General features: G+C 39.0%; 1 protein-coding gene across 2 annotated transcripts; it reads left to right on the forward strand.

Moving 5' to 3' along the window:
* The first annotated feature begins 1,244 nt into the window (after positions 1–1,244).
* On the forward strand, positions 1,245–27,128 carry LOC108319562 (uncharacterized). 2 transcript variants are annotated; one of them, XM_017550725.2, is made up of 11 exons: positions 1,245–1,594; positions 9,982–10,170; positions 10,314–10,367; positions 10,821–10,931; positions 11,176–11,238; positions 11,331–11,585; positions 24,797–24,943; positions 25,087–25,114; positions 25,454–25,524; positions 25,917–25,976; positions 26,709–27,128. In XM_017550725.2, the coding sequence occupies exons 1-11, from the start codon at positions 1,382–1,384 to the stop codon at positions 26,775–26,777; spliced, it is 1,260 nt and encodes a 419-aa protein (XP_017406214.1). In that variant the 5' UTR covers positions 1,245–1,381; the 3' UTR covers positions 26,778–27,128. The 2 variants fall into 2 exon arrangements, with proteins under 2 accessions (XP_017406214.1, XP_017406215.1); XM_017550726.2 differs by lacking the exon at positions 9,982–10,170.

Raw genomic sequence — 27,128 nt, forward strand, 5'->3', positions numbered from 1 at the left:
CATTGATTAGAAAAATATAGCAAATAAATTACACGAGATTATCCATAAAATAATTAGATGAGTATAACAAACAATATTTGACAAGTCATTTCATACGTTAATTATACGAGTATAACAAAATTTATTAGATAAGTCTAAGAATACATTGATTAGATGAGCAAAATAAAAAAAACATTAGCTGAGATTGTCGATGTATTGATTTAATGAGTCTAGCAATATACCTTAGATGAGTCATTCATATATTTATTAGATGATTCTAACAATATACATTATATAAGTCTTTCAACACATAAATTAGACGTGTTTATTAATAAACATTATACAAGTATGTTAATTTACTGTTTAGATGAATCTTGCAATACATATTAGACAAGTCTATTGATTTATTAATTAGATGAGTATAGAAAAAAAATATTGGATGAGTTATTTCATGCATTAATTAGATGAGTATAAGAATACATATTAGACGAGTATGTCTATGCACTAATAAGACAAGTCTTGTAACATACATTAGACGAGTGTGTCTAAACACTAATTACACCAATTTAACAATATAGGTTAGACAGGTATGTTCATACACATATGAATATATTAATACACTTTGGACTACTCTATCCATTTTATGATTAGACGAGTTTTTCAATATACATTATACAAGTTTGTCCCTATAGTAATTAGTTGAGTCTAACAATACACATAAGAAGAACGTGTTCATATACTTATTAGACAAGTTTAATAACACATATTGAACGAGTTTGTCAATAGATTGATTACGAGTCTAACCATTTACATTACATCAATATATTCATACACTAATTTATAATTTTAGTGAGTCAATTCTACATATTTCTGCATATATTTTATATTTTTAGAAAATCTACTTTATTTTTGCATAACCTTTTATCTTTTATATTTTTCAAAGTTTACTCTTTATATTTTTAAAAACATACTAACTTTCTAAACCTATAAATTATTTTGGAGATTGATTTTATTCAAAACTGAATTATAAACTTAAAAATATTTATTATTTTTTCTTAATCTCTAATCCTCTTTTAATAAACACACACAAACATGGTTTTAAAACTAGTTCATACATTAAAACTAGATTCCTTCAAAATTCCAAAGTATAAAACAGAAATAATAATACATTAAAACAAGATTCCTTCAAAATTCCAGATAATAAAACATAAATAATAACAGAAAACTTTAGCCTAAACAAGGCTTTAGAAATTGGCAGAAAAAAACCTAATCAGAAACGGGGGGCATAGAAGCACCCAAGTGGAAAAAACGTTCACAAGAGTTTTATAATACAATGCAGCAAAAGAACAGATAACAGAATCATTGTTCTATCTTCTCTGCGTGTGTGTTCGTCGTGAAGTAAATGGCCAGAGCAGCTTGCAACCATCTTCACTTGGTTCCCAGTTTAGTTCATCCATTGAAGTCGACCCTCTTCACAAATAACACTCTCTCCACCACACGCACTCGCTTCTATGACATTCAGCGAAGGTTCTCTTCATCCAAGATAAGCATGAGCCTCAGGGCTGGTATCGTTGGCCTTCCCAACGTTGGCAAATCCACTCTCTTCAATGCCGTTGTAAGCCTCTCCCTCTATCTCTCTCTGGGTATTCCTTGAAATGAATTTTCCCCCTCATACGTGTCCTGTGATCCTATTTGAGGCATTGTGGAACACTAAATGTGGATACTTTTTAAAGCCGGATTTTGAACCTTAGTTTGCCACACTGACTAGCCCCTTCTGCTGGACCAAATTGTAGTTGACAAATGAAGGGTTTTTATGCTGTTTGTTTTTTCATCCATGTATTTCTTTTTTGTGGGTTTCAATGTTCTGTGATCATTGGGAGTCTCTATCAACTAGTGATAAGACTATTTTACCGCGTATATAAGTAGATTTAAAACTTGTTTTACAAGCTTTTAACATTGATGGGTCTTTATTTGAGTATGCTTTTAATAAGTTGAGTTTATGGGATTATTCCAATGTACTGCAAGACACATATTTTGGAAATTCGAACGTTTTTTAACCAAATTCTAAGGGGCTAGTTCCTTCCACTAGACTCAATTACAGTTGGAAAATGAAGGGTCTTTCTTGTCATTGTTTTTCATTCCCGCAGTTTGAGTATTTTGGCGGTTTAGGCATTGGTCATAGACACTTTGATGGGTATGTATTTTGGGTATGCAAGTTGAGTTGCTTCGGTGAACATCTTTGGGAATTTGAATGGCTCTATTTGAGTAGTAAGTTTTTGCTTTTGATGGATGGTTTTCTCTAATAATGTGAGCTGTCCTTGTTTGATGTCGTTTGTAGAGGGAAAGCTTGATGTTGATTCGTGGTTTCTGAAACTTGTACATGTTCCCTGATTCAAATTTACTATCAATTTTAGGCTTATTTGTTTCTTGGGTTTGAATGAATGTGTTTAGGGAGAGAGAGTGATACCTTTGTATTTTCCAAATGCAATTATGTATCCGGCGTTTGTTAAATTTCTGTTCATATATTCTAGTTCTAGTTCCTATGTAATAGATTCTTCTTTTCCAGTGAAAACATTATTCTTTTAGTTGCTTAAGTCCCAAATAAATTGAAGGTGAAGACAAGAAGGCAAAAGTTTTTGGTATAGTTAAAAAGAGAACATTATTCAAATAAAATATTGATGTTTTGGAAAATGGGATTTTGCCATATTGGTGAAGACAAGATGGCGAACATTAAATTTGGTTATCAGGGATCATTCAATGGTCAAGTTTTGGTTTTATCATTTGGTAAAACATAGTTCGCAAATTACAAACTTTTCTAAGAAACATATCTAGAATTGAGTTCGATAAGTTTTCGATTTTCAGTTTTTGGTCGCAGGGGAGGGGGGAGGACATGAAGATTATTATTCTTAGTAATGAACAAATTAAGCATCTGGTATTGCATTACTGTTTTAACCATGAAAGAAGAAGAACTATTTTGTGTAAGAATGCAACAATGTTTGACTAAAGTTGATGAGAAGTGCTCAATGTGTAAGAATTCCAAGCTTTCCTTGATATTTTGAATTTTGTACTTTACAACAACAAAAACAAAATGTAATAGATTCTTCTTTGCCAGTGAAAACATCATTATTTTAGTTGCTTAAGTCCCAAAATAAATTGAAGGTGAAGACAAGAAGGCAAAAGTTTTTGGTATAGTTAAAAAGAGAACATTATTCAAATAAAATATTGATGTTTTGGAAAATGGGATTTTGCCATATTGATGGCAAACATTAAATTTGGTTATCAGGGATCATTCAATGGTCAAGTTTTGATTTTATCATTTGTTAAAACATAGTTCGCAACTTACAAACTGATAGGAACCCAGAAATAGTTAGGCCCAAACCTAAAATATCTAAGGTGTATGTTAGACAAAGAAGGAATGGCAAAGTAGGGAATCAAAATGGTCAGAGAGAGAATGAGAAGAATCTTTCCATATAACAAACTGCTGAGCTGGCACAGTAGGAAATGAGTAATTATGTTGTTTGGGGTATAAGGGGTGGAAAGAGAGTGGGGGGAAGGGGGGCTGGAATTGGCTGGGAATCGGGAGAGACTAGACACTCTCTAACTGTCTAGAAATACCTTTTTTCTTGCTTTTACAGATCTGTATTCTCTTTCTGGGATATGCACTCTGTTTTTCTTTAATAATAAAGTGACTATTCAGCTATTGTGTGCTTCCTTATTTCTAGTATCTATCACAAACTTTTCTAAGAAACATATCTAGAATTGAGTTCAATAAGTTTTCGATTGTTAGTTTTTGGTCGCAGGGGAGGGGGGAGGACATGAAGATTATTATTCTTAGTAATAAACAAATTAAGCATCTGGTATTGCATTACTGTTTTAACCATGAAAGAAGAAGAACTATTTTGTGTAAGAATGCAACAATGTTTGACTAAAGTTGATGAGAAGTGCTCAATGTGTAAGAATTCCAAGCTTTCCTTGATATTTTGAATTTTGTACTTTACAACAACAAAAACAAAAGCCTTATCCCAATGAGGTTGGCTACAAGGATCAGAAATTGCCACTTGGCTTGATTCATGACTAGAGATTCATACTTTCCATGGCAAAAATAGACTGCATATACTTGGTAAACATTTTGCATGAATTCTCTGCTCATGAATATTAAATAGTGAAGATGCGCTTAACTGTAGCTATTACGAAGGGAAATAGATGTGTATATTTGTTTAAACTTCTTTCTAATTGTCCACATATTTGTTGAGTACCAAAGTAATCTATAAATGTCAAAGAATCCTTTTAAACATGTACACAAAATGTACAGTTCACTATCAGTGTGCGACAGCTTTTTGTGGAATTGATTAGTAGATCCCTTAGAAATTTGAAAAGTTGACACTGAGGTTAAATCTGTGCTGTTTCATGAGTCTTAACATGCTTCAGAGTAGGCTTTTTGTGGTTGGGTGACTTGTATTTCAAAATGATTTAATCATACCAAACAGTAGAATACATGTTATAAGATTTTGAAATTTACAGTTTTTGAAATGACGGCTTGGATTTTATTCCTGGTAAGTAGATAGTCAACCCTTGAATCAATTCTTAAGTTTTATCTATGAAATAGCAATGGACAAATAGAAACTTGTGAAGGGCTACTTTTCAAAAATGCAAATGTCACTATTATATTAGAATTAAGTTTGCATTAACTACTTTTGCCTCTTTTTGTAATCAACTAACTAGCAAAATATTGTGAGGATTATTTTATCTAGTTTGTTTAATTTCTGTTCAATGTTTGTGCTGATTGTTTTATTGATGTTTTTGTGCATAGCCCTAATAGTTCCCAAATTTATCATAATGTGATAGGTTTCTGGTGTAGGAACCTATTGAAACGCACACAACACACTTCCCAAAACTTCAAAGAATGCTGTATAACCTCTCTTTGTATTATCAACTATCAAGAATACAAAGTACACTAGTGATGAGAGCTTAACCTCCCCCTTACAAGAATTAAAGAATTCCTGTTGAACTATAATTCTCCAAAAGTCCCCCCTAAACAAAATACAATGTTTATTTAAACAACCCCTTCCCGCCTTTCCTAACTGCCAAGGCAGTTAGGCCAGCTAATGTTTCTTTCTTCTTTCATACACTCTTAACCTCCTAACATTACCTCCCTCCCCTTCAACAACCTTGTCCTCAAGGTTGAATTCAGGGTACTGATCTTGGATAGTCACCCTATCCTCCCAGGTTGCTCCTTCTCTGCCTCCTTCCTGCCACTCTACCAAAATTTGTTGTATTATATCGTTTCCTTGCTGCCTTTGTCTAACCCCCAGAACTCTCACTGGCCAATAAGTTGGTCCATCTGCTTGCAACTCAGCTGGTAGATCCTTCTCTACTTGTTTTTCCCCCACAACTTTCTTCAACTGTGATACATGAAAGACTGAATGTATCCTAGCTGATTCAGGCAACTGCAATCTGTATGCCACTTTTCCCACCTGCTGAATCACCTGAAACGGTCCATAATAACGAGCTGCAAGTTTTGGATGCAACCGAGTAGGCATGGTAGATTGTCGATGGGGTCTAATCTTCAGATAGACCCAGTCATCCACCTTAATATCCGCCTCTGTCCTCCTTTTGTTTGCCTGCTGTGTCATTAAATCTTGGGCCCGATTTAAATGGACTTTTAATTGCTTCAATGCCTCGTCCCGTGTCATCAGATCTTGGGCTACAGCTTCCACTGACGTCTCCCCTGGAACAAACCGGCTCAAAGATGGAGGAGCCCGACCATACACCGTTTCAAAAGGTGTGCATCGAGCAGCCCCTTGGTAACTGGTATTATACCAGTATTCTGCCCACGGTAGCATTGCATTCCAGCTTTTAGGTTGTTCCGAGCAAAAGCACCTCAAATATCCTTCCACAATTCTATTCACCACCTCCGTTTGCCCATCTGTCTGCGGGTGGTATGCTGTGCTCATCTTGAGCTGGGTTCCCTGCATCTTAAAAAGCTCCTTCCAAAATAGGCTTAAGAATAGGGGATCTCTATCACTAATAATCGAAACTGGAATCCCATGCAACCTGACAACTTCTTTAATGAACACCTCTGCCACTGTTCTTGCCGAATAGGGATGTTTTAGTGCCATGAAATGGGCATATTTACTCAATCGATCTACCACCACCAATACGGCATCATAGCCCTGAGATTTGGGTAGCTTCACAATAAAGTCCATGCTGACCTCCTCCCACACTGCTTGGGGTATTGGTAAGGGTTGTAATAACCCTTGAGGTGATGCAGCCATGTATTTGTGCTGCTGACACACCACACACCCTGCCACAAAATCCGTGACTGCTTTCTTCATGCCTACCCAATATAAAGCTTGGGCGATCTTCCTATATGTGCGAAACACCCCAGAATGGCCTCCTGTGCTGGTCACATGGAACTCAGCTAATAATTTGGGGATCCAAGCCGATTTGGTGGATATTACGAGCCTCCCCTTGTAGTGCAATCTGTCATTCTCCAATGTGTACGCTAGATGACAGTTTGGAACCTTCTTAATATCTCTTATTATTCTGCCCAACGCTTCATCTTCTTCGACTTCTCGCAGCACTTCTTGGAAGTCTTGCCAATATGATCGGGATAGTACCTGCAATGCCGCTTCCTCCATACCGCCTTCCTCTTTTCTGGATAGGGCGTCTGCCACTTTATTTGAACTCCCTGTCCTATATACAATTTCAAAGTCATAGCCCATTAACTTGGCTATCCAATTTTGTTGACTGTAAGTTGTAATCCTCTGCTCCAATAGGTATTTCAGACTGCGTTGGTCAGTATGCACCACAAACCTCCTTCCTAGCAAATAGGGTCTCCAATGTTGAACTGCCAAGACCACCGCCATTAACTCTTTTTCATAGATAGATTTACTCAGGGATCCCTCCGATAGTGCTTTGCTGAAATAGGCAATAGGTTTCCTGTTCTGAGTAAGCACGGCACCCAACCCTCCTCCAGAAGCATCGCATTCCACATGGAATACCTGCGTAAAATCTGGCAAAGTCAAGACTGGCGCCGACGTGACAGCAGCTTTCAGTGCCTCCATCGCTGCTCCAGCCTGCTCCGACCACACAAATTTACCTTTCTTTAACAATTCTGTTAAAGGCTTTGCAAGCTTCCCATATCCCTGCACAAATCTCCTGTAGTACCCTGTTAAACCGAGGAAACCCCTCAATGCTTTCAGGTTTTTTGGTTCGTCCCATTGTAAAACAGCTTTGATCTTCTCCGTGTCCATCTCCACTCCTTTCTCTGAGATTTTATGTCCAAGGTATCCTATCTGCCTTTTTCCGAAGTCGCACTTCTTTCTATTAGCGACCCAACCATCTCGTTCTAATCTGCCCAGTACCAAATCCACATGCCCAAGATGCTCCTCCTAACTTGTACTGTATACCAAAATGTCATCAAAGAAAACCAGTACAAACTTCCTTAGATACTGCTGCAAGAGCCCATTCATCGCGCTCTGGAACGTGGATGGCGCATTTGTGAGGCCAAAGGGCATCACTAAAAACTCGTAATGGCCCTGGTGTGTGCAGAAAGCTGTCTTCTGGATATCTTCTTTCCCCATCCTAATCTGATGATAGCCCGCTTTTAAGTCGATCTTCGAAAAATAGGTCGCTCCTCTCAATTCATCTAAGAGCTCTTCGATTACAGGTATCGGAAATTTATCCGGTATTCTGGCTCTATTTAGAGCTCTGTAATCCACACAGAACCGCCAACTGTGGTCCTTTTTCTTTACTAATATAACCGGACTAGAAAAAGGGCTTGTGCTTGGTCTGATCAGTCCGGCTTCCAGCATGTCCGCCACTTGTCTCTCAATTTCTCCTTTTAACAGGTGTGGGTATCTGTAGGGACGCACATTTACTGGATCCTCTCCTTCTTTCAGTGGAATTCGGTGCTCCATATCCCTAGATGGTGGTAATCCCTGCATTTCCTGAAAAACGTGGTAGTGCGCCTGCAACACGGTTTCCAATTCTGCTTTCTGCCCCTCCGTCAAATCCACTTGCCCCTCACCGTCCACCTCTTTCTCCACTCGGCCCATATCCCAAGCTATGACCCATGACTCAGCATCTGTCAATTTTAATAAAGATTGAGGCTTCACCAGCTGTCGGGCTAACACTGGGTCTCCTTGTATCTTCACCTTCTTACCTTCCACGATATACCCCATTGTCATTTCCTTCCAATTTATCATCACCTCCCCCAGTTTAGCTAGCCATTCAACCCCCAATATGATGTCTACTCCGCCCAGTTCGAATAAATGGAGCTTCTCCTCAACCACGGCCTCCGCCAATCTGATCTCTACCTGCTCACAACACCCTCTCGTCTCTTTCCGCTGTCCATCCCCCAAACTCACCTGATAAGGGGGCGTATCATTTATGGGTAACTTCAGCTCTTCCGCCAGTCTCCGACTAACAAAGTTGTGGCTGGCCCCGCTGTCGATGAGGACTAGCACCTCCCTGTGCCCAATCTTCCCCCTCAATTTCATCGTCTTCGGTTGGGTTAACCCTCCGGCGGAACACGCCGATAGCTCCATAGGTTTTGAATTTTGATCTATCCCTTCTTCCGCTTCGTCATCCTCATCCTCCGCCAACAGCAAAACTCGCAGACTCTTCTCCGAGCAGCGGTGGCCAGGAGCAAAGGGGCCTCCGAACCGGAAACAACGACCCTCTTCTCTCCTTTTAAGAAATTCTGGATACGGTAAGTTTCGCACCGTCCGTCCCCGATTATCGGCGCCTCCGGTCACACTCCCTCTCGAGCTGCTCGCCGGCATCGCTCCCTCTCTCCTAGTTGATCCATTGCCTTCCGTTCCCCCTGTCCGGTTTGTGGACTGGCATTCGGTTTCGCCACGTACTACCGAACCTACCATGCGCGACCCCGATGGGTTAATTTTCATCCCGTTCCAGCCCCCTCCTTTCGCCCTCATTATCGCATCTTCTACGTCCCGCGCGATCCTGATCGCAACCATGAATTCTTGAGGATCTTGAATGCGGACTTGTCCCTTGATGTCTTCTCGCAGTCCAGCGAGAAAAAACCCCATCACCAGCTCCTCCGATAACCCCCGAGTCTGACCTATTAATATTTCAAAGCTCCGGATGTACTCCTCCACTGATCCCTCTTGCCGCATTGTCGCAAGCTGTTCAAACACCGATCCTCTGGATCCCCCTCCAAACCGATTTACTAACGCCATTTTTAGGGCCGTCCAAGAACGAATCTTGGCTTTTTCCTTCCAAACATTAAACCAGTAACTCGCGCTGCCCTCCATACTAATATACGCCAGCTCCACCTTATCCTCCTCCGCCACTTTTTGAATGTGGAAGAAACGTTCTGCCCGATTAATCCAGCTGTGAGGTTCTCCCCCTTCGAACGATGGTAGATCCACCCGTTTTCGCCAATTGTGTGGTATCCCCCCATGATCAAGTCTTCCCCCATTATCATTCACCGAACTGTCACTCCCTTCAGAGTTTCCTTCGTGATTATTCGTTCTCACCCCCATCATCTGCATCATCTGCTGTATATCTCGTCTCACCGCGGCCGCTTCCACCTTCATCCCCTCCATTGTAATTTCCAGTGTCTCCATTCTTCCTTCCATGGCTTTCTCCGTCAACCCAATTTAATCCGGCAGGTCGGACCAAATTGATAGGTTTCTGGTGTAGGAACCTATTGAAACGCACACAACACACTTCCCAAAACTTCAAAGAATGCTGTATAACCTCTCTTTGTATTATCAACTATCAAGAATACAAAGTACACTAGTGATGAGAGCTTAACCTCCCCCTTACAAGAATTAAAGAATTCCTGTTGAACTATAATTCTCCAAAAGTCCCCCCTAAACAAAATACAATGTTTATTTAAACAACCCCTTCCCGCCTTTCCTAACTGCCAAGGCAGTTAGGCCAGCTAATGTTTCTTTCTTCTTTCATACACTCTTAACCTCCTAACATAATGTATCAGATATTAATTAAATAATGGTTTTGTATGTCTAGGTGGAAAATGGAAAGGCCCAAGCTGCTAATTTTCCATTTTGTACAATAGAGCCAAATGTAGGGATTGTTGCTGTTCCCGATTCTCGTCTCCCTGTACTCTCGGATCTCAGCAAATCTCAGCGTTCTGTTCCAGCATCAATAGAATTTGTGGATATTGCTGGGCTTGTCAAGGGTGCAAGTCAAGGCGAGGTTTTTTTAATTTCTCTTCTCTCTGATTCTTGTCTCAACAAGAACTTGTTTTTATCTTATTTTTGATAAATTCTTTTATGTTTGGCGGTAGTAAGTATGCATTTTCATTGCATTGATCTCTATTCTCTTTTCAACTATTGCAGGGTTTGGGTAACAAGTTTTTGTCGCATATTCGTGAGGTGGATTCTATACTTCAGGTGTGTATCTATCGTCATTTATTTGTTATCACGATCTTAGATGATTACAGCTATCTAATCTTTTTGTTCTCTGCAGTTGTTCCCTTTTTTTGTTGCTAGAATAATTACATCTACATATCATCGTAGTGTGCTAGCTTTTATGAGTTGTATCTATAGTAGTACCTAGTTCTGTACTTATATGTCTAGGGAAGTCTCTTAATCTTCCATGTACTTTTGTATTTGTTCTTTATTATAAATAGAGGATTGTGAGAGGGATCAACTAAGTCCTCTAGAAATATATTTTCTGTTTAATCTCAAGTTTTATGAACCAATTTAGTAGCGCTATGTACATAGTGTGAATCTTAAATTAGAGTTTGGAATCGTTTGTATGTGGTACGAAATACAGGGTAGTTTTCATTCCCTTTATTTATTTAAAATTTCTGTGGATCTGTTGGTTTTCGATAATCAAATTAGGTTGTACGATGTTTTGAAGACAACGACATTGTTCATGTGAATGGGAAGGTTGACCCCAAGTCTGATATCGATGTTATCAATTTGGAGCTCGTTTTCTCAGATTTGGACCAGGTCAGCTTACTAACTATCACTCCACACCATTTTATTGCTTATTTATCATTCTAAATATGTTGGTAGCACATTTGGCTTTTTATAATATGTCATGATCTATTACATAGTTTGGATGATATTATATTATTTTTCTTCCTCGTGCTTTTGGGTTTTTGAACTCTACCTGTGCATGCAGAAACACTTGCTATGAAATTATAACAAACATCACTGATAAGCTAAGATATTCCTTTTTTAAGCAATGCAGATTGAAAAAAGAATTGATAAGCTAAAGAAGGGCAAGGCAAAGGATTCACAATCTAAACTCAAGGTTATAGTCTTTAACTGCTACCACATGTCTTAAACTTGTGTTTATTTGTTGAAATAAATCCTTCAACTTGGTTTTGAAAATTTTGATTCTAGGAAGAGGCAGAAAAGTCTGCATTGGAAAAGGTTCAACGGGCGCTTATGGATGGAAAGCCTGCACGATCTGTGACCTTAACAGATTTTGAAAGGGATGCTGTAAAACATCTCTGCTTACTCACCATGAAACCTATTATATATGTGGCAAATGTTGCAGAAACCGATCTTGCAGATCCTGCAGACAATAATTTTGTCAAGGATGTTACAAATGTTGCATCTGAGTTGCAGTCCAGAATTGTAACAATTTCAGCACAGGTATTTTATAAGGCTTTTGAAGTTCATTACACTGTTAGATCAATAGTGATGTTAGCCTCCTTTTTTAAATGTTTGTACAATTTATTTAAGCTTCTTGAACAAGTTTTCTTGCTTTGATAAAAGTGTCAGAAGTAATGGCAGATCACACTTCCCCTCTTCAATGGTTTCTCCTTTCCCTTCTAGTTTCACATGGTATCTGTAGGGGGTGGCGCGTGGGAGGGTAGTGGCATCTACACCCACTGTATGTGGTGACCATTAAACTCATACTTGCCATTGTTAGGTAATGACAATAAAATACGTGATATGATATGCCTATAAATCATATTCTACTAAATTTGATTCTAATTAGATATTCCTATAATAATAAAGATCCTTAGTAAATAAGGGAACAACTCAAATATTAAAGAAGAATAAATGGTAAGAGATAATCTAATATACTTACAAATATTCTAAGTATTTTTTAGATATTTCTTAAAATTTTAACATTTACGATACAAAGTGATAGTGACCTGCCCAACTGTTCTGGCCTCCAAGTTCTTAATCATTTTTGTGGTTCTTCCTTAAGGAGTCTTAGAAGGTTATGACTGGTTTGGATCCAAAAGATTGCCACCAGACGTGCTTCTACTTCTAGAGAGAAGATGTCAAACTCCAGTTGAAAGTTACAAGATTTGAGGACCCATGGTGGAAGCATGAGATTTTGGTATGGGGTTTACAAGGCCTTAGCTTAGGTGCATATCTTTTATAATTAGGCATATCTAGATTATACATGTACTATTAGGAAAATTTTTATTTATTCTCGCATCATATCTTAATTATTAGAGGATACCATATCTCCTCTATTTACTGATTTAGTTTTGTCAATATAAATAAAGTTTCATGCTGTCTAAAAATTGCACGGTTCAGCCCAATGCCTCTTTATTTCTTGTAGTTTTGCCATGGCCGCCGGCAACCCCTACAGTTTCAGTCGGCAGTCCATTTTCTCTTCTTCTCAGTGCAGCCAGTCGCCTCAGCCGTTGACCAGGCACCGCTTTCCGCTGCCGTCGCTGCTATCGCTGTCCCGCGCCGTTTGCCGCTGTCCTGCGCCGTTTGCCGCTGTCCTGCGCCGTTTGCCGCTGTCCAGGCGCCGTTTGCCGCTGTCCAGGCACCGTATGCTTCCAACCACTGTAGGCCCTCATCACCTCGTCAGTTAGTGATGGCAGTCCCTGTAGTTTTGTCGCTTCCAGCCACTACAGGCCCCATCAGTCAGTGATGGCAATTTAGTCCCTATAGTTTTATAGCAGTCAACCGCCGCTACAGTCGCTACCGCCTCAGACAGACGCAACTGCGTCAGTTCTTCTTGGGCTAGAGTTTAGCCCGATCTTCTTGTGATACACGGCTAAGTATCACCACTTGGGAGTTGTCCAGCAAAGAATTTTGGACCTCCAACATGTCTTTGGATCTTTGATGCCTTTATTTCAGCATTATAGCTTAGTATTTTGTTTCTGTTTTAGTGGTCCAGCAACTGTGATATTCCACATTTCCGCCCTTCACACTAAGGGGGAGTACGCTTCCAAGACACTGCAAGTCACATATATATGGGTGTAGTCCCTGCAGTTTTGTAGATTTCAACTACTACTGTTGATCCCGTCACCCAGCCATCATTGATGAGGATTTAGTGTAGTCCCTGCAGTTTTGTAGCTCTTAGCTTTCAGCTACCACTGTTGATCCCGTCACTCATCCATCATTGATTGGAAATCAGTCCTTGCAGTTTGTCATTGTTCACCACTGCTTTCCTTCATCCACTTTTGAAGTTGAAGTTTCACAAGCTGATGTTAGTCCATCTATGTTTGCCTCACACTCTTGAATACAAATCATCTAGTTCAACACTGAGTTCATCTATTCCAAGCTTAGTTCATACAATTTGTATGCTCCAGCTTGAGGGGGAGTGTTAGATATATTATATCTTTTATTTTTTAGTTAGTTTGTTATTATTTCTCATTTGTATTTTGGGCTTAGCCTATATTTCTTCTATTATAAATAGAGAACCCTATGTGCGTATCTAACACAAGGGAGATTAATCTAAATATAGTTTTTCACTATATTCAACAGTCAAAAATATGAAAGAAGAAAACAACCCACTTCGACTCTAGAGCAAGAAAAATTGTCTAATCTGGAGGTGAGAATCCCTGAAGACAACATCGAAGAGGTAAGTATTACTGATGACTTGCCCATTGCATTGAGAAAAGAAAGGAGATCATGCGCTAAATATCCCATTTCTGAACATGTTTGCACTAACAATCTCTCTGATAAGCATAGAAGTTTTATTGCTGCCATTGATACAACAAAAATTCCTACCTCAATCCAAGAAGCCATGAAACTTGAACATTGGACTCAAGCCATGAAAGAAGAGATGAATGCATTAGAAAGAAATTCAACTTGGGAAATTGTTGACAAGGCAAGAGACAAGAAGGCAGTAGGATGTAGATGGCTATTCACAGTGAAACATAAGGCGGATGGAACAATAGAAAGATATAAAGCGAGACTGGTGGCAAAAGGCTATACTCAAACCTATGGGATTGGCTATGAGGAGACATTTGCTCCTGTGGCAAAGATGAATACAGTTCGAGTTATTCTTGCTTTGGCGGCTCATTTTAGATGGGACTTACACCAGTTGGATGTAAAGAATGCCTTTCTTCATGGAGATCTGGAAGAGGAAGTTTACATGGATATTCCCCCAGGGTTTGAAGTGAAAAATGAACAAAACAAGGTTTGTCTGCTAAAGAAAGCATTGTATGGTCTTAAGCAATCCCCTAGAGCATGGTTTGGAAGATTTACAAAAGCAATGATTTCCTTGGGATACAGACAAAGCCAAGGAGACCACACTCTGTTCATAAAACATTCATCTACAGGTAAACTTACCCTATTGCTTGTCTATGTGGATGACATGATTATTGCAGGAGATGACGAAGCAGAAAAGTTGGCATTAAAAGAAAAACTGGCAGCTCAATTTGAAATGAAAGACCTAGGAAAACTTAAATACTTTCTTGGAATAGAGGTTGCTTACTCCAAGGAAGGAATATTCATCTCCCAAAGGAAATATGTACTTGATCTCCTCAAAGAAACTGGAAAACTGGGATGTCGAACTTCAACAATTCCTATAGAACAGAATCATAGAATTGGAAGTGAAGAAAGTGCTCCTGTAGAGAAGACCCAGTATCAAAGATTGGTAGGAAAACTGATCTATCTATCACACACAAGACCAGACATTGCCTATGCAGTTAGTGTAGTAAGCCAATTCATGCATGATCCAAGAAAGAGACACATGCAAGCAGTTGATAAAATTCTCCAGTACTTGAAGTCAAGTCCAGGGAAGGGATTGTTGTTTAGAAGGGAAGACACATTAGGTATGAAAATATATACTGATGCTGACTATGCAGGGTCTATTACTGATAGAAAATCTACTTCTGGGTATTATATGTTTCTTGGAAATAGTCTGGTAACATGGAGGAGCAAAAAGCAAGATAGAGTATCTCGCTCTAGTGCAGAAGCTGAATTTCGAGCCCTTGCTCAAGGAATGTGTGAAGGACTTTGGATGAAAATCATTTTGGATGATCTTAAAATTAAGATAGACAGTCCTGTGCAACTATACTGTGACAATAAGTCTGCCATAAGCATTGCTCATAATCCAGTACAACATGACAGGACAAAGCACATTGAGATTGACAGACACTTTATAAAAGATAATCTAGACAGAGGCTTTATGATTAGAACTCATGTTCCAACAGGTCTTCAGCTAGCAGATATTTTTACAAAAGGGCTACCTCAGGGAAGATTTCAGGATCTTGTAAGCAAGTTGGGAATGATTGATATTCATTTACCAACTTGAGGGGAAGTGTTGTAATTAGAGAAAAACTTACTAAGTATTTTTCTATAATTATTTAGGTATGAGGTGCCTAACTTAGGGGTGCCTAACATAGGAGGTGCCTAACTTAGAGGTGCCTAACTTAAGGAGGTGCCTAACTTTTACTCCTATAAATACATTAGTATGTTGTAATAATAAGTATCGAAATATATTATAGTTCTACATGTTTATCAAGATAGACCCATTATATCTAAAAGATTTTGTTTGGCGAACCTTGCTCCCAAGTTTGCATGCATGGTTTCAATGTTGTTTTCGACGACCTTTGTTTTGTTTGGGGAGCACAGGGTTGGGATGACATTGAGCTGATTATCCAACAAGACATACATTGAGGCAAACCACAGATCCATGCGCGTCATATTTCTCGTAGCCCACAACTCCCGTTGGCGCATGGCGGTGCACGCAGCAGTGGCTAAAGGCCAGCCAACTTACGCCTTGGTAGCCTCCTCTATGAAATCCTAACCCCTGTGGTGGTGGCTCATTCGGAGTTTGTTTGGCAGTTCAATTAATTTTCTATCTTGGATTATTTTATTATTTTTTTTCTAGATTTAGAAAATGTTTTCCATCACCTAATTAACATCTATAATAAACTCTCACATATTTTCTAACCATATTGTTGGTATTGAGACGATGGACGAGGCTAACTATTCAAATTGAGCTTCTGAAATTAGTTTATGGCTAAGTGGGTTGGGCACAAATCTCGTATTACTGCCCACTATTGAATTCTATGATTGATCTTTGATCTTCCCTATACACATTGTATCAGAATCCTATCAATATAAATATGAGAACATCTGAGGGGAGTTCTCAAGCTCTCTCAATTTACTCTTAAGTATATTCTTTTTTATTTATCTTAGTTTGGTATTAGAGCAGGTCGATTATGTTTTGTTGGTCTCAATCTTCTTCGGAGCAGTTTTCACCACATTCACCATCCGTTGCTGCCAGTCGCCACTGTTTCCCAGTTTTCTCTGGCGACCACTAGATTTGGAGCGTCTTTCTGAGCAACGACCAACCTCGGCAATTCCGGAAGCTGATTCTTCTACACGTGTTGCCACACACTCAATATCTGTTTGTTGCTGTTAGGCGCGTGTCACCCACGCGCCGCCTTCCTCTCGCTGGAACTTTGTCGCTCCACCATCATAGGTCTCAGTCGAAACTCTTTGTCGCGCCACCAATGTGGTCAAGAGTTATCCTAGTTGGAGGTCACCCTAGGATTCTCATCCACCTTAGCTGTTTTCTTCTTCTCCACTCTATTGCTGAAATTGTTAAACCAAAATTCTTTGATGAAGAATACCAAGAATATTGTGGTTGAAATCTAATAGCTTGGCACAATTATCCATAAATCACAACTTCTCAACAACTTGCATCTCATAATCCATGGAAGGTCAAAAGCCCATGGATAATTGACTCAGGTGCTTCTAACCATATTTTTGGTACTACCTCCTTGTTCTCATCCCTTTCCTTTCCATAAAATCCTTATTTCATCACCCTAGGCAATGGCTCTAAAATCTCCTTCCAAGGTTGGTCAGGTTTCACTTTCTTCTTATCTAAAATTAGTTCTTTTTTTCCCTTGTCCTTGCAATCTTATTTCTGAGTCAACTAACCAAGTCTTTTAACGGTTGAATAACCTTTGATGCCAAATCCTTTGTTATACAGGAATGTGGTACAGGACGACTGATTAGAGGAGGATATGAATATGGAGTTTTGTACTAATTTAGAACTAGTCTATGTGTGTCTTGTTTTGCTTCTCTATCTACTAAGCTTTTGCATGATGGTAAGGGACATCCACACGTGTCAAAATTAAAATGTGAGTCATGTAAATGGTCTTAATTATCATTGTACGATCATTGTATGACTGTAGTCAAGGCCAAAATGAAGAAAAAGTGTCACTGTAGCAGGTAATAATAGCCAAATATTTTAATAATTGTTAGTGATTGTATGAACTTGACTACAATGATACTTTTTCTCTCATGACCAAAAGGACTACTATTCGTCGTTTCTTTGCCATGGTAGCTATTCGTCATTGACCACTTCATGTATTGGATATTAAAAATGCTTTTCTCCATGGAGATCTAGAAGAGGAAGTCTGCATGGAGCAACCTACTGGATTTGTTGCTCGAGGGGAGTTTAGCTTGATTTATAAGTTGCGCTGCACTTTCTATGGTCTCAAGCAATCTCCACGTGCTTGGTTTGGAAAATTTAGTTCAATTATTCAAAATTTTGCCCTGAAACATATTGAAGCGAATCATTCAGCTTTTTATTGTCATACCTCATGGGAAATGTGTTTACTTAATAGTATATGTTAATCGTAATATAATCATTATAGGGAATGATGCTACTTGAATATCTCAACTGAAGGAATACTTTTGTAAACATTTTCAAACTAAGGATCTTAGGAGCCTCAAATACTTCTTGGGTATTGATGTAGCCTAGTCAAAACACGGTGTTGTAATCTCTCAAAGGAAGTATGCCCTACACATCTTGAAAGAGACAAACATGCTTGACCGTAGAAGTCCTATGGACCTAAATCAAAAATTAATGACAGAACAAGATGGATCTTTCTCTGATCTAGAAAGATATAGAAGACTGGTTGGAAAGCTTATTTATCTTACTATCACTAGACCTGATTTATCCTTTGTAGTTGGTGTAGTTAGTCAGTTTATACAAGCTCCTTGCATTGGCCATTGGAATGTCGTCATGCGTATCCTAAGATACTTGAAAAAGGATCTAGGACAAGGTTTGTTATATTAAGATAAAAGAAATACCCAAATATCTGGGTATTATGATGTTGACTGGGTAGGATCCCCTACGGGTAGGTGTTATACTACGGTATATTGTGTTTTCTTCTGGAGGAAATATTATGTCTTGGAAAAGTAAGAAACAAAATGTTGTCACTCAATCAACAACTAAAGTTGAATATAGGGCAATGATGTCTCTTGTGAACTTATATGGGTGAAATAATTCCTTCAAAAACTTAACTTTTATGAGATTCAACAAATGAAGATGTATTGTGACAACCAGGCTGCCCTTCACATTGCTTCCAATCGAGTTTTCCATGAAATAACTAAACACATTGAGATTGAGTGCACTTCGTACGGGAAAAGTTGCTTTCCTAAGAAATTTGTACTGAGTTTGTTGGATCCAATATTCAACTTGCAGATGTATTAACAAAATCATTAAAGGGACCTCTAATTGATTTTATTTGTTCCAAGCTTGGTACATACAATTTGTATACTTCAACTTGAGGGAGAATGTTAGAATAAGCATTAAATGTAGTTAAGAAGTAATTGTATTGGAAAAATACTAGTACCTATTACCATACCTATCTTTTTACCTAAGTATCTATGATTGATCTCTGATTTTTCCCTTTACACATTGTATCAGAATCCTATGAATATAAATATGAGAACATATGAGGGAGTTTTCAAGCTCTCAATTTACTCTTAAATATAGTCTGTTTTATTTGTCTCAACTAGAAGAACATAAACAATGGATAAAGATTGAAGCTCAATTGTGTTGTGTTATCAAATCTACTATATCGACATCTCAGTCAAACCTATTTTTCTGTGCCCATGAGACATGTGCATCAGGTTGGAGCGAGGCTTGTGCCCTTTATACAAATGAAACACACCACTTATATGATGTATGCCAATATCTCTTGACACTTCTTTCCATGACAATTTGAAGGTCCTATCTCTGCTTATCTCTAGCGTATTCTTGTTTCCAAAATGCAAGCGTTGTTCGTGCATTACACATAAGATTGATAAGTGTTGGAAGCTGCCTGTGAAACCCTCTCATTTACTTCATAATGCTTAGGCATCTATTGTCAAGTCAGCTATTGCTCCAAAATACCAGCTGATCAGCCTCGTATAACACTTTGACAACATATGAAGCCTCAGACCAATTTGTTAGGTACCTTTGTTTGGAACCTAACAAGAACACACTTAGAAGATAGAAAGAACAATGAAAGAATGAGTTTCTGTATTGAAATTGAGAACGATGTACACTGATAGCGCTAATGGAGGCCTAATCCCCCTCTTCTGGCCAAAGTCCAAATTTACAAAATAATACTCAATGATGCCCCTAACAACATAACCGGGTCTTATTTATACAATTTCTCCACCTTCTATCCTAAACCTATTACCCATTATATCCTCTTATCCTATATCCTAACAGAGACTTTCCAATGTACTATTAAACTTCCTTGATAGCATACATTGGTAATTCTTCTGCTTGTCTATCTGATTCTCCTTTCCTTGGTCCTTGGGTCATTGACTGTGGTGTAATTCACCATATATCTGATAATCATTCTCTTTTCTCTTTCTTTACTTTCTAATACTACTACTACTATTGATAATTTGCCTTCTACCACTTTGCCAATGGTTCAAAAACAAAAGCTTGTGGCATTGACACTATGTAGCCCCTCCCATTTCTTATTGTTGACTCTAACTTTTGTGCCCTTTCCTGTCCATTTAATCTACTTTCTGCAATCTGATTGATCCAATACAATGACACTATCTCCACCTTTACTAAAAATAATATTACTTTGTATGATCAAATATCACGAAGGATGATTGACATCAGATGTGAGTCCCATGGCCTGTACTATATCTTTCTATCACTGTCAGTATTTGCATGTGATCTCTTCAATGATGATTGATGCACATGTAGGATGTCTTGGGTTGACAAATTTGCAAAAGATGGTGTCATGTTTAAATCATTTTTCTAGTTTGGATTGTGAGTTGTGTTAATTAGGAAGACATATTTGTCATTATTTTTCTAATAGTCTCAATAAATGAGCTTCATCTCCTTTTTCTAGTTAACTCTAATATTACTGGTCCTTCTCGTTTTGCGACTTCTACTTCTAAATATTTTGTTACCTTATTAACGAGTATTCTATATGTACTTGGATTTGGTTAATGAAAAATTGACCATAACTGATACGATATAAGGTAACAAATGTTGTTAGGGGTTGGAAGGTATACGAGAGAAGAAGAAAGTATGAGAGAAGAAGGGCACCGAACGGTGGAAGGTGGGGAGAGGTCGAGCCGAGCGGTGGAAGGCGGTGAGGGAGAAGAAGAAGGGCACCGAACGGTTGAAGGCGGGGAGAGGTCAAGCCAAATGGTGGAAGGCGATGAGGGAGAAGAAGAAGGGCACCGAACGGGGGAAGGCGGGGAGAGGTCAAGCCGAACGATGGAAGGCAGTGAGGAATCGAGCCGAATTGCTGAAGGCGGTGAGGGCTCAAGCCGAACGGTAGAAAGAGGTGAAGAACTGGAGCTGATCGGTTGAAGAGTTACTATCCTAACTGTTGTAGCAGTTAGGATGGGCGGGAAATATTTAGTAATAATTATAGTAAATAGAGCTATATCCTAGGGAAATATTCAGTATAAGATAATTATAGTAAATAGAGCTATATTCTAGGGAAATGTTTAATATAAATAAAGCTAGATGCTATTGTTAGGGTTATGTTTTGATTATTGAGTTTGTTAACAGGCGGCTACAGTCCTGTGAGGGAGGTTATGCTCCCAACTATCCTTGTTTTGTGAGGGAGGTTGTTAGGTATCTGGGTTTGGAACCTAACAATAACACTCGATGCAGATAAAAGAGATGAAAGAAAGAATTCTCTTATTCACATTGTAGAATCATCACTCTACAAAGAATGGTTGGGAGCATAACCTCCCTCTTCTGGTAAAAGAATACTAGATGCCCTCTACAGAGTTACAAGAGCTCTATTTATAGCAGCTCTGACCCGCTCCCAATTTACAACCGACAACCTCACACCCTTAACCGCTCAGTCCTCAACCCAATCTATCCTAACATCCTAGATCCTAACATTACACCCCTCAAGGTTGAAACTGAAAAGCTTGGTTTCTTGGCTCCTCTTCATCATCTTGTTATCATATGAAGTGAACCCACTGGCTACTGCCCTCCAATTCAGGTCTAGAGGCTTGGGTGGTGGCAATTCCTCCTCCAATAACTTCCCTTCTTCCTGGATTCTATTAGCTTGCAGCATTCTGGTCACCTTTTTTCCAGAATCGCAGGCCTTGAGAGAATGGTCTTCGATGTCTTCCGTTGCTTTAAGCCACTCTCTCCCCTTTGTCGGTGTATCAAAAACTACAAGTCCCCTTTTCTATTCGCTGGCCCACCTCCTCACAGAATCCATTCTTCTCTCCCGGGCATTGATTCTTCCATCCACTCTTCCCTCCGAAGCCTTCATTCCTTCTTCCATCACGCTTCTCTCCCACTGATTCATCCCTCCTAGACCGTTTGGTTCCTGCCGTCCTCTTCCGTTCGGGTCCGGCAGTCCTCTCCTGTGCGGATCCGACATTCCTCTCATGTTCGCTTCCCAACATCCTCTCCCGTTCGGTTCTAGTAGTCCTCGACCGTTCGGTTCCTGCACTCCTCTCGGGTTCATAGCCTGTAGTCCTAGCCCGTTTGGTTCCGGCCGCCCTGTCACGTTCGGCTCGGGCAGTCCTCTCTCGTTCGGTTCTGGTAGTCATCTACCGTTCGGTTCCTGTAGTCCTCTCCGGTTCGCATCCTATAGTGCTAGCCTGTTTGGTTCCGACCATCCTCTTACGTTCGGCTCGGGCAGTCCTTTCCCGTTAGGTTCCGCCCGTCCTTTCAAATTCGGATCCAGTAATCCTTGACCGTTCGGTTCCGACAGTTTCCTCATGTTCGGTTCCGGTCGTCCTCTCACGTTCGGATCCAACAGTCCTCTGTCGTTCAGTTCCTGTAGTCCTCTCAGGTTCACCTCCTGTAGTCTTAGCCCGTTCGGTTCTAGCAATTCTCTCACGTTCGATGCTGGGACGTATTCTTCCGCGATTTCCGACTGCTTACTGGCCGCCACCCTTTCAAAGATGGTACCCCCGTTTTGTTCTCCAAATCGCACCACCACTGCCCCCTTCAGACCTTCCCAAGAACGATTCTTGGCTTTCAACTTCCAGGCTCTGAACCAGTAGCCAGCGCTCCCCTCCATACCGATGTCAACTAGGCGCACCTTACCCTCCTCTACCACACCTTGCAACTCGAAGAACTTCTCTGCCTTAGAGACCCACCCCAACGGATCAAACCCTTCGAAAGTGGGTAGTTCTACCATTTTTCCCCAATTAGGTTGGGCGTCTCTTCGGTCTTCCTCCTCCGAGCATTCCCTTTTCCTTCTCTGATTCTTGTTAACAGAATGTTGATCTTCATCTACAGACCCTGGACTACCTTCTAATCCCTTTTCTTGGTTCCACACCCTTCCTCCAAGAACTCACAAGAGTTCTCTAGTTTCCTGCCACATTTCTTGTATATTTCTTCTCCATTCTGCTAGCTCCCTTTTCTGTTCGCTGATCCTCCTTTCCCAAGAATTGTCTCTTCCTTCCATGCTTCCCCCCTTTCTTGATCACTTCTTGATCCGTTCTTGACCCCTTCTTGATCCGGCACCCCTCTCCTAAGGATATCCGACAACTTCTCGATCCGGTAGTATCTTTGATTACTTCTTGATCCTTCACCCCCCACTTCGATCTGGCAACTTCTTGATCCGATAGCTTCTTGATCTGGTAGCCCTCTCCTAAGGATAACTGCAAGTTCTCCCAGTTATACGGCAGTGCTTTGGATGATCTGACCGCTTCTCGAAACGGCAGGTCGGACCAATTTGTTAGGTACCTGGGTTGGAAACCTAACTATGAACACTAACAGTAGGTAGAAACAGTAAAGAAAGAACGGGTTCTTGTTAGAAGTGGACTTTAAGCCTTCAACCCCACAAAACCGGCTTGTAGGGTGAGGTTTGCACCCACTTATAAACTATGAATTGGTCTTGTCTCTAGTCGATGTGGGACTTCCAACACACTCCCCTCACGCCGAGGTATATACATCTCGAGCATGGGATTAGACATTTTTAATGGGTGGTCCGATAGCAGCCCGATAGCGGGTGGATCAATATGCCCAGCAAACAACAAATATCGCTAGGATAGGCTCTAACCATGGCTCTGATACCATGTTAGAAGTGGACTTTAAGCCTAACTCAACCCCTCACAAAACCGGCTTGTAGGGTGAGGTTTGGTGTTAGGAGTTGGATAGTTTATGAGAGAAGAAAGAAAAGAGAGTAGGCAGTTAGGAAAAGGCGAGAAGTATGGGTATAAAAGAAATAACGCATTATACTGTGGTGGGCAGAGAAAATGATATGATTTGTATAGACCGGTTTTAGGACCTGGTGAGAGGGGTTAGGCCCTCGTCTTACATGTGTTCTCTTTATTCGTTACAGTGAATAATATACCCATTATTTGATTCTTTCTGTTGTGTGAGAGTGCGTATGTTAGGACATGGATGGTTTATGAAAGGAGAAAGATAGTAGAGAAATAAAGATGAGTACTTAACTGTTGAGCAGTTAAGGGGGCGGGAAAAGGTCTATAAAAAGGACCTCTTTTGTAGTTATGGGTAGACAGTTTTTACCTTTGAGTTTGTAGACCGGTTCAAATCGAGTGAAGGAGGTTAAGCTCCTGGTTTTCCCAGTTGTATTCTTGATTCTTTGATGTGAATACAGTTCAATTCATTACCATTTCTTGTTGTGAGTTTTACTGGAGTGTGCGAGTGAGGTAGAAAGTTAGGATTCTTACCTAGATTCCTAACAGATCAGTGAGTGAGGTAGACGGTTAGGAAATTATTCTCGGATTCCTAACATTTGCACTCACTTATAAACTATGAATTGGCCTTATCTCTAGTCGATGTAGGACTTCCAACAGTTCTATTATTGATAGTGATAGAAATCTCTTTACAAAGAATGGTTGGGAGCATAACCTCCCTGGTTGGGAGCATAACCTCCCTCTTCTAGTAAAAGTCTAGACTTTACAAAAGAATACTCAATGCCCTCTATAGAGTTACAAGAGCTCTATTTATAGCAGCTCTGACCCGCTCCCCATTTACAACCGATACCCTCACACCCTTAACCGCTCAGTCCATAACCCAATCTATCCTAACATCCTATGTCCTAACAGAAATGGTTAAGAAAAGTGATATGCCAACCATTAGATGTAGGCAGAACAAAGGATTAAATATGTATTTGGTCCTTAGAAAAGCAGAAAATTTCAATTTTGGTCACTGATGATTCATTTCTTCATTTGATTCTTATACCATGTAATGTTCACAACTGCACCTTGTCATTAATGAAGCTTTACGAAGTCATAAAGCGTTCACAGGAAGTTGTGTGATATGAACTTTTTCTAAAACTGTTACTTGTCTGTATATCATAATCTCTGAATATTAAGAGAATAATTTTTGATATTTTTGTTCAAGTCACCACAGCAAATAAGGATGGGGATGTTTGTCCTTGCAGGTTGAGGCAGAGCTTACTGAGCTACCTATTGAAGAACGACAAGAATATTTGCAATCTCTTGGTGTTAGTGAAAGTGGTCTTGGAAACTTAATCAGGGCAACTTATGACCTTTTGGGTCTGAGAACTTATTTTACTTCTGGTGAAAAGGTTAGGGAAAACCGGAAATGTTTTAGAGAGAATACATTTTAAAATATCCTGTTAAACATGTATGTCGTGGCAAGGTAATTTACTATAATAATTATTAATTATTTCATGTTCAAAACTGATTTTGTTTTCTACTGAGTACACAGGAGACAAAAGCGTGGACAATACTTGCAGGTTGGATTTTTCCCTGGATGAGACTTTTACATTGCACAATACTATAACATTGACTATATTTGACTATAAACAGGCTTTTAAATATAGTTTGCTTTTGCTCTTTAACTGCTGATAAATGAATACGTTCACCTTTCTTTTAAAAGATTGATTGCCCATTTTTTCTATGGAATAACTAACCTGATCGATTAACCAAGTTGAATTAATAATATTTGTTTAAAAGATTGATTGTCCATTTTTCTTTGGAATAGGTAACTGACCGGTTAACCAATTGAAATAATAATATTATAAGAATTGTACTTAGGTTGGATCACTCCACTAATATTAAGGCTCTTGTACTAGGAATGACTGCACCTCAAGCTGCTGGAGTTATTCACTCTGACTTTGAGAAAGGTTTCATTCGAGCAGAGACAGTAAGCATCTATAACTTTGAACTCCTATCTGTAATATATATTAGCATATGACTTTGCATAGAAGATATTGTAAAAATTAAATGCAGAAAGAAACAGGTGATGATTGCTATTCTATTTTCCGGATAATGTGGGGGCCATATATCTGAGAAACTTTGATGCAATAATTGATGGTTTTTTCTCCAAAGTTTATGTTAATATGTGAAAAATATGTCATAACACTCCAGTATAGACAAAAAAGAAAGCTAGTTCTGACTCAATTTGGGCAACTGAATCAAGTGAGACCCTAAAATATTATATATTTTTATTAGTTATACTATTGTGTTTATTTCAAACAGGCTGAAGTTTGCTTAATGTATTCATTGATCTTGATCAAAGACGTTGTTTTAAATTAGGTGTCTTATGATGATTTTGTTGCTGCTGGTTCACTTGCTGCAGCACGAGAGAAAGGAGTTGTAAGTGGCTTATATCATTTTACTCCCAATAAACCATGTTTTATTTCATGTTCATGTATATTATTTTAGCATCTGTAAACCAAGAAGCACCTCTGTAGAGTAGTGTCAACAAGTCCAACATTTTTTGGACATGGCACTCCATCCACACATGTCTGACACTCCAACCATGTCACAACTAAAAATTTATTTATTTTTCAATTGAGAAACATCTTGGACACTTCCTGGTCGTGGTTTGAGTATGGACAAAAAGAGTGAACGGACACCTATTCTTAGTTAAACATTTTCTAGACACTACTATCATGAAAGAGTAAAAAGAAATTAAAAAAAAAAACAACTGATGTTATAAATATTACAAGACTCAACAAATTTTTGTAAAGTTTGTATCCTTAAGGCTTAACTAGTTATTTCAACTATTAAGAGATATGTTTCTGATAATTCTATTGTGAGGGCCATTATTATATGAAAACAGTAAAACATGGCAGATTTATTTTATACATCGTGAATACATCTTTATACCTATGATGTTAGAACTACTGTTCTAAGATTTATTTTATACATTATAAATACATTGTGAATACATATAAGTTTACTTGTCAATAGTGGAATGATATTAGGCTAAGGAAGGGAGCAGAGCATGTATTCGTATATAATCTGTATAAGCTGAAACGAGATGTTGTCTATTGCCTCTCATGTAATTCATGAAATTAGTTCCCTCTATTATGTTGTTTGCAGTTGAGATCTGAAGGAAAAGACTATGTTGTACAAGAAGGAGATGTCATGTTGTTTCGGTTCAATGTTTAGCAGAATTTACTACTGTACCAGACAGTGGAGAAGTTGAGATGTATTTTTGACCAAGGTCAGAATTTTTATTTTCAGCCAATTAGTGATCATAGATAAGCATTGTTTGTTTATAGTGTCAATTGATAAATGCTCCCCTTCTAGGAGAAAGTGAGGAAATTGAGAAACAATTTATGACTACAGGTCAGAAAATTTTGGCAAAATTGATGGCTAGAAGTCAATATTTTTGGCAGCCAATTTCTTGTTAAAATTTTAAGAGATATTGTTTTGTTATACTGTTTTTTTTTTTAATTTTTTCATAGCATACAATAATGTTCTTGAATATTTATAATATAATAATAAGGGTTAAAAGTC

The sequence above is a fragment of the Vigna angularis genome, chromosome 5, assembly GCF_016808095.1.
Source record: "Vigna angularis cultivar LongXiaoDou No.4 chromosome 5, ASM1680809v1, whole genome shotgun sequence".
NCBI classification, from domain to species: Eukaryota; Viridiplantae; Streptophyta; class Magnoliopsida; order Fabales; family Fabaceae; genus Vigna; species Vigna angularis.

Coding starts and splice junctions, on each gene's coding strand:
- LOC108319562 (XM_017550725.2), top strand. CDS start 1,382: ATGGCCAGAGCAGCTTGCAACCATCTTCACTTGGTTCCCAGTTTAGTT. Junction 10,171..10,313: donor AGGGTGCAAGTCAAGGCGAG/GTTTTTTTAATT, acceptor CAACTATTGCAG/GGTTTGGGTAACAAGTTTTT. Junction 25,115..25,453: donor AGCGTGGACAATACTTGCAG/GTTGGATTTTTC, acceptor CTCTTGTACTAG/GAATGACTGCACCTCAAGCT.